Source organism: Coregonus lavaretus, assembly GCF_964263955.1.
Source record: "Coregonus lavaretus genome assembly, chromosome: 37".
Taxonomy (NCBI): Eukaryota; Metazoa; Chordata; class Actinopteri; order Salmoniformes; family Salmonidae; genus Coregonus; species Coregonus lavaretus.
In genome coordinates, this window is record NC_140024.1 from 2362678 (window position 1) to 2374944 (window position 12267).

Consider the following 12267-nt stretch of genomic DNA (forward strand, 5'->3'; position numbering starts at 1 on the left):
TGCTGAGTTGCATCCAAAGAACACCATACCTACTGTGAAGCATGGGGGTGGAAACATCATGCTTTGGGGCTGTTTTTCTGCAAAGGGACCAGGATGACTGATCCGTGTAAAGGAAAGAATGAATGGGGCCATGTATCGTGAGATTTTGTGTGAAAACCTCCTTCCATCAGCAAGGGCATTGAAGATGAAACGTGGCTGGGTCTTTCAGCATGACAATGATCCCAAACACACCGCCCGGGCAACGAAGGAGTGGCTTCATAAGAAGCATTTCAAGGTCCTGGAGTGGCCTAGCCAGTCTCCAGATCTCAACCACATAGAAAATCTTTGGAGGGAGTTGAAAGTCTGTGTTGCCCAGCGACAGCCCCAAAACATCACTGCTCTAGAGGAGATCTGCATGGAGGAATGGGCCAAAATACCAGCAACAGTGTGTGAAAACCTTGTGAAGACTTACAGAAAACGTTTGACCTGTGTCATTGCCAACAAAGGGTATATAACAAAGTATTGAGAAACTTTTGTTATTGACCAAATACTTATTTTCCACCATAATTTGCAAATAAATTCATTAAAAATCCTACAATGTGATTTTCTGGATTTTTTTCCCTCATTTTGTCTGTCATAGTTGACGTGTACCTATGATGAAAATTACAGGCCTCTCTCATCTTTTTAAGTGGGAGAACTTGCACAATTGGTGGCTGACTAAATACTTTTTTCCCACACTGTATGAGTCTATTACATAGTCCAGTTTATATAATTGAGTTTGATGGTTTGATTATGGGATTTGCACAAATAACACAAGTGAGGACTGATAAGTGAGGACATGATTTTTGAATGCAGTATGTTTTTGTCTGTATGTTTTGCACTCATCTTGTTGGCAGTGCCACAGACATGCACACACACTGGGATGTTAGAGCTCTCTGTAATGCTATTTGTGTGTTTTAGGGTAATCTCTTGTCTCTACAGAACGGAGTGGTGGAGTGTCGCAGGATATTCTGTCCCCCTGCCAACTGCTCAGAGGACTCTCTCCCCGTGCATGTGGAGGGCACCTGCTGCAAGAAATGCCGACGTGAGTACTGTCATCAATCCTCGACCACAGAGTAAGGAGACAATGTGCTGGAGCAACGGCGCTCACATGGGTCTAGGGCTAGGCTGTGTATTGTCTGAGAATAGAGACAGTGTATCCAGTGGAGTTGTTATTGTTTTAGGCACTGTAGAATGAAGAAATATATTGGGCATGCACTCTTAGAAAAAAAAGTTCAGATTTGTTCGTAAAGGGGTGCAAACGCTTGTCACTGGGGTGGTACCCTGTACGGTACTTCCTTTGTACATTTAGTTATAGGTACAGTGCCTTCAGAAAGTATTCATATCCCTTGAGTTATTCCACATTTTGTTGTGTTACAGCCTGAATTCAAAATTGATTAAATTGATGTTTTTTTCTCACCCATCTACACACAATACCCCATAATGACAAAGTGAAAATATGTTTTTAGAACTTTTTGCTAATTTGTTGAAAATGAAATACAGAAATATTCAATACATGTAATAATCACCTTTGGCAGTGATTACAGATGTGAGTCTTTCTGGGTACGTTTCTAAGAGCTTTGAACACCTGGATTGTAAACTCAGCAAAAAAAGAAACTTCCCTTTTTCAGGACCCTGTCTTTCAAAGATAATTAGTAAAAATCAAAATAACTTCAAAGATCTTCATTGTAAAGGGTTTAAACACTGTTTCCCATGCTCGTTCAATGAACCATAAACAATTAATGAACGTGCACTTGTGGAACGGTCGTTAAGACACTAACAGCTTACAGACGGTAGGCAATTAAGGTCACAGTTATGAAAACTTCGGACACTAAAGAGGCCTTTCTACTGACTCAACACAAAAAGAAAGATGCCCAGGGTCCCTGCTCATCTGCGTGAACGTGCCTTAGGCATGCTGCAAGGAGGCATGAGGACTACAGATGTGGCCAGGGCAAAAAAAAGCAATGTCCGTACTGTGAGACGCCTAAGACAGTGCTACAGGGAGACAGGACAGACAGCTGATTGTCCTCGCAGTGGCAGACCACGTGTATCAACACCTGCACAGGATCGGTACATCCGAACATCACACCTGTGGGACAGATACAGGATGGCAACAACAACCTCGATTTGGAGGTGGAGGGTCCGTCATTGTCTGGGGCGGTGTGTCACAGCATCATCGGACTGAGCTTGTTGTCATTGCAGGCAATCTCAACGCTGTGCGTTACAGGGAAGACATCCTCCTCCCTCATGTGGTACCCTTCCTGCAGGCTCATCCTGACATGACCCTCCAGCATGACAATGCCACCAGCCATACTGCTCGTTCTGTGCGTGATTTCCTGCAAGACAGGAATGTCAGTGTTCTGCCATGGCCAGCGAAGAGCCCGGATCTCAATCCCATTGAGCACGTCTGGGACCTGTTGGATCGGAGGGTGAGGGCTAGGGCCATTCCCCCCAGAAATGTCCGGGAACTTGCAGGTGCCTTGGTGGAAGTGTGGGGTAACATCTCACAGCAGGAACTGGCAAATATGGTGCAGGAGGAGATGCACTGCAGTACTTAATTTAGCTGGTGGCCACACCAGATACTGACTGTTACTTTTGATTTTGACCCCCCCCTTTGTTCAGGGACACATTATTCCATTTCTGTTAGTCACATGTCTGTGGAACTTGTTCAGTTTATGTCTCCGTTGTTGAATGTTGTTATGTTCATACAAATATTTAAGTTTGCTGAAAATAAACGCAGTTGACTTTTTTTGCTGAGTTTATAATATTTGTACATTCATCTTTTAAAAAATTATTCAAGCTCTGTCAAGTTGGTAGTTGATCATTGCTAGACAGCAATTGTCAAGTTTTGCCATAGATTTTCAATCCGATTTAAGTCTAAACTGTACCTAAGCCACTCGTCAATGCCGTCTTGGTAAGCAACTCCAGTGCCTTCAGAAAGTATTCGCACCCCTTTACTTTTTCCACATTTTGTTGTGTTACAGCCTGAATTAAACACATATTAAATTGAGATTTTGTATCACTGATCTACACACAATACCCCATAATGTCAAATAAAACATTTAAAGCTGAAATGGCTTGAGTCAATACGTTTTCAACCCCTTTGTTATGGCAAGCCTAAATAAGTTGCATGGACTCATTTGGTGTTCAATAATAGTGGTTAACATGCTTTTTTAATGGCTACCCCATCTCTGTACCCCACACATACAAATATCTGTAAGGTCCCTCAATCGAGTAGTGAATTGCATGCACAGATTCAACCACAAAGACCAGGGAAGTTTTTCAATGACTCAAAAAGAAGGGCACAGATTGGTAGATTGGTAAAAAATTAAAAAGGCAGAATGCTGAATATCCCTTTGAGCATGGTAAAGTTATTAATTACACTTTGGATGGTGTATCAATACACCCAGTCACTACAAAGATACAGGCGTCCTTCCTAACTCAGTTGCTGGAGAGGAAGGAAACTGATCAGAGATTCCATGAGGCCAATGGTGATTTTAAAACAGTTACAGAGTTTAGTGGTTGTGATATGAGAAAACTGAGGATGGATCAACAACATTGTAGTTACTCCACAATACTAACCTAAATGACAGAGTGAAAAGAAGGAAGCTTGTACAGAATAAAAAATATTCCAAAACATACAGTTTGCAACAAGGCACTTTAAGATGATCGATCGGAACAAGATGGCAGACTGAACACAGCGGTGCAGATCGCCTCAAGATAAAAATGTAATATTGAATATCTGTAAGTTAGACAAAATATTAGCACTTCACATACTGGTGGGTATTAACCTTCAATCTGGATAATAACACAAAACAAATCATAAGGCTAGAGAAATGTATCGACAAATATTACGAAAACAAGCAACACCCAAACATGACGGAGAGTAAACAAGGAGAACCAATCACCAAAAGAAAACGCGACTCCTCGACGGACACAGACGATTTAAGCTTTTCACCACCGGAAATGGTAAGGGTGGAAACCGATCTGTTAAAATTGATAAATGACAAACTGGGCATACTTGAATTAGTCAGTAAAGATATAAAGGAGTTGAAGGTGAGCCTCGAAATGAGGGATGAAAAAGCTGTGACAATGGCGAAAGCTAAAAGGGACAGTAAATTAGATTGAAACTTGAACTTAAAAAGAAGAACCTTTCTGAGAGAAGCCTTACTTGACATACAGATTAGATCTATGAGAGAAAATATGGTACTTACTGGTATCCAAGAGAAAGAAGGAGAAGTTCCTGAGGGTGTGGTGAGGGAGTTCCTTCATACAGAGGTTCAGATCCCACGCGAAGCTGTCGACAAAATCCAACTTGAACGTGTACACCATTTCAGACAGAGAGGACAGAGATATGAGCACCCAATCATTGCCAAATTTGCTTTCTTTAAAGATAAACTAATGGTTAAAAGGCTGGGTAAAAGACTCGCTGACACGAAAATAGGCATGAATGATCAGTTCCAAAAGGAAATTGAAGAACGGCGCAAAGTTCTGTACCGAATCTTCAAGGAGAATAGATTAAAAGGGAAATGTAGCTCTCGTGGTCGATAAACTGTATATTGATAACCAAATGTTCCGAGACACAAAGACTACTCCATGGCTATTCTAAATATTACAAAATTCCCATAGAGGAGTCGAATCATGGAACACCCAATACTAGCCATGGTAGGGATTGTAATAAAAAACAATTGTTAAAGAAACAAACTACAACTACACTATACTATTCTAGACAGGGAATGTTGGAAAATAATTAGTATTAGACTTTCCATTTATAGTATTTTATAAATTGATAAGACAGCATTAGAAGAAAGGATAATTTGCTAAATAAAGTATAAGGAACTGGAACACAGCAAACAGAGGACATAGAAGGCACAGTATGTGCGGATGTATTGTGATGGAAGGTGGGGTGTGTGTTTTTGTTTTTGGAAAAGTGTGGAGTTAAGTGAGTGAAAAAGGATAACAGTTGCAAATCCCAACGCCCATATGTGTTTGTGAGCAGGGGTTGTGAGAGAGAGCTTTCAATTTTGTGCATATATGGGATATACATTTTTGAAGTAAATTAAATAGTTCATTTATTTATTGTCCTATCATGATTAAATGTTCCCCAACCCTATACCCTAGACACCCACCTGAGCGACCCATATACAGTGGCTTGCGAAAGTATTCACCCCCTTGGCATTTTTCCTATTTTGTTGCCTTACAACCTGGAATTAAAATTGATTTTTTGGGGGTTTGTATCATTTGATTTAAACAGCATGCCTGTATATGCCTGTCAATACTTTGTAGAACCACCTTTTGCAGCAATTACAGCTGCACGTCTCTTGGGGTATGTCTCTATAAGCTTGGCAAATCTAGCCACTGGGATTTTTGCCCATTCTTCAAGGCAAAACTGCTCCAGCTACTTCAAGTTGGATGGGTTCCGTTGGTGTACAGCAATCTTTAAGTCATACCACAGATTCTCAATTGGATTGAGGTCTTGGCTTTGACTAGGCCATTCCAAGACATTTCGAGTGTTGCTTTAGCAGTATGCTTAGGGTCATTGTCCTGCTAGAAGGTGAACCTCCGTCCCAGTCTCAAATCTCTGTAAGACTGAAACCGGTTTCCCTCAAGAATTTCCCTGTATTTAGCACCATCCATCATTCCTTTAATTCTGACCAGTTTCCCAGTCCCTGCCGATGAAAAACATGCCCACTGCATGATGCTGCCACCCCCATGCTTCACTGTGGGGATGGTGTTCTCGGGATGATGAGAGGTGTTGGGTTTGCGCCAGACATTTTCCTTGATGGCGAAAAAAGCTCAATTTTAGTCTCATCTGACCAGAGTACCATCTTCCATATCTTTGGGGAGTCTCCCACATGCCTTTTGGCGAACACCAAATGTGTTTGCTTATTTTTTTCTTTAAGCAATGGCTTTTTTCTGGCCACTCTTCCGTAAAGCCCAGCTTTGTGGATTGTATGGCTTAAAGTGGGCCTATGGACAGATACTCCAATCTCCGCTGTGGAGCTTTGCAGCTCTTTCAGGGTTATCTTTGGTCTCTTTGTTACCTCTCTGATTAATGCCCTCCTTGTCTAGTCCGTGAGTTTTGGTGGGCGGCCCTCTCTTGGCAGGTTTGTTGTGGTGCCATATTATTTCCATATTTTAATAATGGATTTAATGTTGCTCCGTGGGATGTTCAAAGTGGTGGATATTTTTTTATAACTTACCTCTGATCTGTACTTCTCCACAACTTCAGAACAGGTGTATATGTACTGAGATCATATGACACTTAGATTGCACACAGGTGGACTTTATTTAACTAATTATGTGACTTCTGAAGGTAATTGGTTGCACCAGATCTTATTTATGGGCTTCATAGCAAAGGGGGTGAATACATATGCACACACCACTTTTCCTTTATTTATTTTGTATACTTTTTTGAAACAAGTTATTTTTTTTCATTTCACTTCACCAATTTGGACTATTTTGTCTGTGTCCATTACATGAAATAAAAATAAAAATAAATTTAAATTACAGGTTGTAATGCAACAAAATAGGAAAAACGCCAAGGGGGATGAATACTTTTGCAAGGCACTGTACTAAGGAGAAGTCTTTATCTGTATTATAGGCCTACTGTAAGTAGCCTATACGCAGCCAAATCAGAAAGATGAATGCAATCAGAGACCTACTAAAGCAGCACCGCCCCCTCAAGATTCTGAGCCTGCCTGGCAGTGTTGGTCCTACAAAGCCAAAGCCTCCTGATGGGAGAGCATACTATACAGGGAAATTGTCAAAGCTGCTAATGAGAACCTTGATGACCTTGTACCTAGCCAGTGGGGATTCCAGTGGGGTGCCCCCACCCAGGTGATGGCAGTGCTGGCAACACTAGCTGCAGTAACACATGGGGAGGGGGTCACACCCTGGTGGCACAAAATGATCAAAGGTCTGACTGCACAGAGATGTTTGGAAAAATTGTCAAAACGGGGGACCAGCATGTGTGTGTATAAGGGGAAGGGGGTGAATCTGATCTCCATCACCTAGGACTTGGTTAATCAAATCTCCCCAATTTTGCCAGCTTTTCCTCAATTTTGCATTCCTTCTCAAACAGTTGCAACTGTACATGCATTTGTAAATCAAGTCCTTTCTTGAGTTGGGCTCAGGTATGGAACAACTGTTGAGCATCTGAGTTTATGGTTGTTTGTGGGGAAAGGGGTTGAGTGGGTATGAGTGTTTGTGTGTGTGTGTGTGTGTATGTATCCCACATCTGTTGCTAGGGAGTAAATATGTTAGGGACAATATAGGATGAATCAGAATAATTGTTTGCTAAAATAATAATTGCTTGCCAAAAATTAAATTTTTGTAATGGCAATCCTGGTTAGAGGTAACAATCCTTCGCAAGAACTGCCTAAATTATTACAAATATGATTTGTTAATTATGGAAATTAAGATACACAGGATGTATATTTTAATAGCTATATATAATGCAAATCGAGGTGAGGGCGATGGAAATGCTTTTGGCGGTTGATCTGCTTCTGTTCTGTGGGTGGCATTGTGTGCTCTTTTCGAAGGATGGGTCCTGGTCTCTCGGGGGCCCTGGGATCCAGTGGGACGGGGGTGGTCGGCCGGTCACTGGGTTGACAACCAAACTTGGGATGGGGAGGGGTTATAGCGGGTGTAATAGTGGGGAACAATTTGAGGTTTACTTAGTAGCAATGCAATTATCATGGTACAGCTACAGTGGGGAAAAAACGTTTTTAGTCAGCCACCAATTGTGCAAGTTCTCCCACTTAAAAAGATGAGAGAGGCCTGTAATTTTCATCATAGGTACATGTCAACTATGACAGACAAATTGAGAAAAGAAAATCCAGAAAATCACATTGTAGGATTTTTTATGAATTTATTTGCGAATTATGGTGGAAATAAGTATTTGGTCACCTACAAACAAGCAAGATTTCTGGCTCTCACAGACCTGTAACTTCTTCTTTAAGAGGCTCCTCTGTCCTCCACTCGTTACCTGTATTAATGGCACCTGTTTGAACTTGTTATCAGTATAAAAGACACCTGTCCTCAACATCAAACAGTCACACTCCAAATTCCACTATGGCCAAGACCAAAGAGCTGTCAAAGGACACCAGAAACAAAATTGTAGTCCTGCACCAGGCTGGGAAGACTGAATCTGCAATAGGTAAGCAGCTTGGTTTGAAGAAATCAACTGTGGGAGCAATTATTAGGAAATGGAAGACATACAAGACCACTGATAATCTCCCTCGATCTGGGGCTCCACGCAAGATCTCACCCCGTGGGGTCAAAATGATCACAAGAACGGTGAGCAAAAATCCCAAAACCACACGGTGGGACCTAGTGAATGACCTGCAGAGAGCTGGGACCAAAGTAACAAAGCCTACCATCAGTAACACACTACGCCGCAAGGGACTCAAATCCTGCAGTGCCAGACGTGTCCCCCTGCTTAAGCCAGTACATGTCCAGGCCCGTCTGAAGTTTGCTAGAGTGCACTTGGATGATCCAGAAGAGGATTGGGAGAATGTCATATGGTCAGATGAAACCAAAATATAACTTTTTGGTAAAAACTCAACTCGTCGTGTTTGGAGGACAAAGAATGCTGAGTTGCATCCAAAGAACACCATACCTACTGTGAAGCATGGGGGTGGAAACATCATGCTTCGGGGCTGTTTTTCTGCAACGGTACCAGGACGACTGATCCGTGTAAAGGAAAGAATGAATGGGGCCATGTATCATGAGATTTTGAGTGAAAACCTCCTTCCATCAGCAAGGGCATTGAAGATTAAACGTGGCTGGGTCTTTCAGCATGACAATGATCCCAAACACACCGCCCGGGCAACGAAGGAGTGGCTTCGTAAGAAGCATTTCAAGGTCCTGGAGTGGCCTAGCCAGTCTCCAGATCTCAACCCCATAGAAAATCTTTGGAGGGACTTGAAAGTCCTTGTTGCCCAGCGACAGCCCCAAAACATCACTGCTCTAGAGGAGATCTGCATGGAGGAATGGACCAAAATACCAGCAACAGTGTGTGAAAACCTTGTGAAGACTTACAGAAAACGTTTGACCTGTGTCATTGCCAACAAATGGTATATAACAAAGTATTGAGAAACTTTAGTTATTGACCAAATACTTATTTTCCACAATTTGAAAATAAATTCATTAAAAATCCTACAATGTGATTTTCTGGATTTTCTTTCCTCATTTTGTCTGTCATAGTTGACGTGTAACTATGATGAAAATTACAGGCCTCTCTCATCTTTTTAAGTGGGAGAACTTGCACAATTGGTGGCTGACTAAATACTTTTTCCCCCACTGTATATATGGGGGTCATTACATATATGGAAGCTAAAATCTATCTGCAATATTAAAGCTGATCTACCCACCAACATTTTTTAAATAAATAAATAAATTAATAATTATAATTATAATTATAATTATAATTATAATTAAAGATGCACTATGCAGAAATTGCTCAGCCATTTCCTGGTTGCTAAAATTCTAATAGTTCGCCTAATTTCAATTTATGCGACTAATCAAGGAGTATCGTGTAGAGAATCATTGTACCATCTAAACCGCTGTGAAATATATTTTCCATAACCAAATATATTGTATTTCCAGCTGTTTGAAGCTGGTGTACAAAAATGAAGGTAAAATACGCAAAAACGAAACTTAAAAAAGGGAAACAAAGAAATAGCGCAAATAGAACAGACTCTTCTTACACTTGCTTTCAATGAGAATGTCAGATCTATAACTCACATTTCTTTGTGAATTTTGTCGGGTCGCCCAAAAAGTTACACACAGTGAGGGAAAAAAAGTATTTGATTCCCTGCTGATTTTGAACGTTTGCCCACTGACAAAGACAATTTTAATGGTAGGTTTATTTTAACAGTGAGAGACAGAATGTGTGGCTTGGCCACTCCAAGACCTTAATGTGCTTCTTCTTGAGCCACTCCTTTGTTGCCTTGGCCGTGTGTTTTGTGTAATTGTCATGCTGGAATACCCATCCACGACCCATTTTCAATGCCCTGGCTGAGGGAAGGAGGTTCTCACCCAAGATTTGACGGTACATGGCCCCGTCCATCGTCCCTTTGATGCGGTGAAGTTGTCCTGTCCCCTTAGCAGAAAAACACCCCCAAAGCATAATGTTTCCACCTCCATGTTTGATGGTGGGGATGGTGTTCTTGGGGTCATAGGCAGCATTCCTCCTCCTCCAAACACGGCGAGTTGAGTTGATGCCAAAGAGCTTGATTTTGGTCTCATCTGACCACAACACTTTCACCCAGTTCTTCTCTGACTCATTCAGATGTTCATTGGCAAACTTCAGACGGCCCTGTATATGTGCTTTCTTGAGCAGGGGGACCTTGCGGGCACTGCAGGATTTCAGTCCTTCACGGCGTAGTGTGTTACCAATTGTTTTCTTGGTGACTATGGTCCCAGCTGCCTTGAGATCATTGACAAGATCCTCCCGTGTAGTTCTGGGCTGATTCCTCACCATTCTCATGATCATTGCAACTCCACGAGGTGAGATCTTGCATGGAGCCCCAGGCCGAGGGAGATTGACAGTTATTTTGTGTTTCTTCCATTTGCGAATAATCGCACCAACTGTTGTCACCTTCTCACCAAGCTGCTTGGGGATGGTCTTGTAGCCCATTCCAGCATTGTGTAGGTCTACAATCTTGTCCCTGACATCCTTGGAGAGCTTTTTGGTCTTGGCCATGGTGGAGAGTTTGGAATCTGATTGATTGATTGCTTCTGTGGACAGGTGTCTTTTATACAGGTAACAAGCTGAGATTAGGAGCACTCCCTTTAAGAGTGTGCTCCTAATCTCAGCTCGTTACCTGTATAAAAGACACCTGGGAGCAGGAAATCTTTCTACTTATTTCCCTCATTAACATGCAAATCAATTTATAATATTTTTGACATTTGTTTTTTTCTGGATTTTTTTGTTGTTGTTATTCTGTCTCTCACTGTTCAAATAAACCTACCATTAAAATTATAGACTGATCATTTCTTTGTCAGTGGGCAAACGTACAAAACCAGCAGGGGATCAAATACTTTTTTCCCTCATTGTATTGCACCTTTAAGTAATACTGCAAAAAACGTGGCAAAGAAATTTACTTTTTGTCCTGAATACAAAGCATTATGTTTGTGGCAAATCCAACACAACACATCACTGAGTACCACTCTTCATATTTTTAATCATGGTTGTGGTTGCATCATGTTATGGGTATGCTTGTCATCGGCTAGATCTAGTGAGTTTTTTTTAAAATCAAAATAAACGGAATACAGCTATAAGCACAAGCAAAATCCTAGAGGCAAACCTGGTTCAGTATGCTTTCCAACAGACACTGGGAGACGAATTCACCTTTCAGCAGGACAAGGCCAAATCTACACTGGAGTTGCTTACCAAGACGACATTGAATGTTCCCGAGTGGCCTACAGTTTTGACTTAAATCGATTTGAAAATCTATGACATGACTTGAAAATGGCTGTCTAGCAATGATCAACAATTAAATTGACAGAGCTTGAAGAATTTAAAAAAGAATAATGGGCAAATATTGTACAATCCAGGTGTGCAAAGCTCTTAGTCACAATTTATACCTTTCCTACACACACCTTTCCTACGCACTTCTCAGTATTTGGTATACAGACTTACCTTATTCATTTGCATAATGAGCTCTTCAGGTGTGGCTACCTTGTGTGCTCTGAATAAATGTCTTTCAACTGCTGAAAAACCTCCCACTTGCTGGCCAACAGATTTTCTAATGCCGTTTTCATTTAATATGGTTTTAGGTACATTTACAAAATGTCAAACTATTTTTTTTTGACTTTGTCATTATTTTGTATTGTGTGTAGATGGGTGAGAAAAAAATATAAATGTAATTAATTTTGAATTCAGGCTGTAACACAACAAAATGTGGAATAAGTTCTGAAGGCATTGTGTTTTAGGTTATTGTCCTGCTGAAAGGTGAATTTGTCTCCCAGTGTCTGTTGGAAAGCAGACTGAACCAGGTTTTCCTCTAGGATTTTGCCTGTGCTTTGCTCTATTCCATTTATTTTCATTCTAAAAAAACTCCTTAGTCCTTGCCGATGACAAGTATGCCCATAACATGATGCAGCCAACACCATGCTAAATATGAAGAGTGGTACTCAGTGATATGTTGTGTTGGATTTGCCCCAAACATAACGCTTTGTATTCAGGATATAAAGTTAATTTCTTTGCCACATTTTTTGCAGTTTTACTTAGTGCCTTAT

General features: G+C 41.1%; 1 protein-coding gene across 1 annotated transcript in view; it reads left to right on the forward strand.

Moving 5' to 3' along the window:
• Positions 1-12267, forward strand: part of LOC311111696 (protein kinase C-binding protein NELL1-like) — a gene marked incomplete at its 3' end in the record, with an annotated part of 508863 nt that overhangs the window by 269069 nt on the left and 227527 nt on the right. Inside the window, exon 9 of the mRNA XM_084154490.1 lies at positions 961-1063. Within this exon, the coding sequence (XP_084010616.1) occupies positions 961-1063 (103 nt within the window). The remainder of the gene's footprint in view (positions 1-960; positions 1064-12267) is intronic.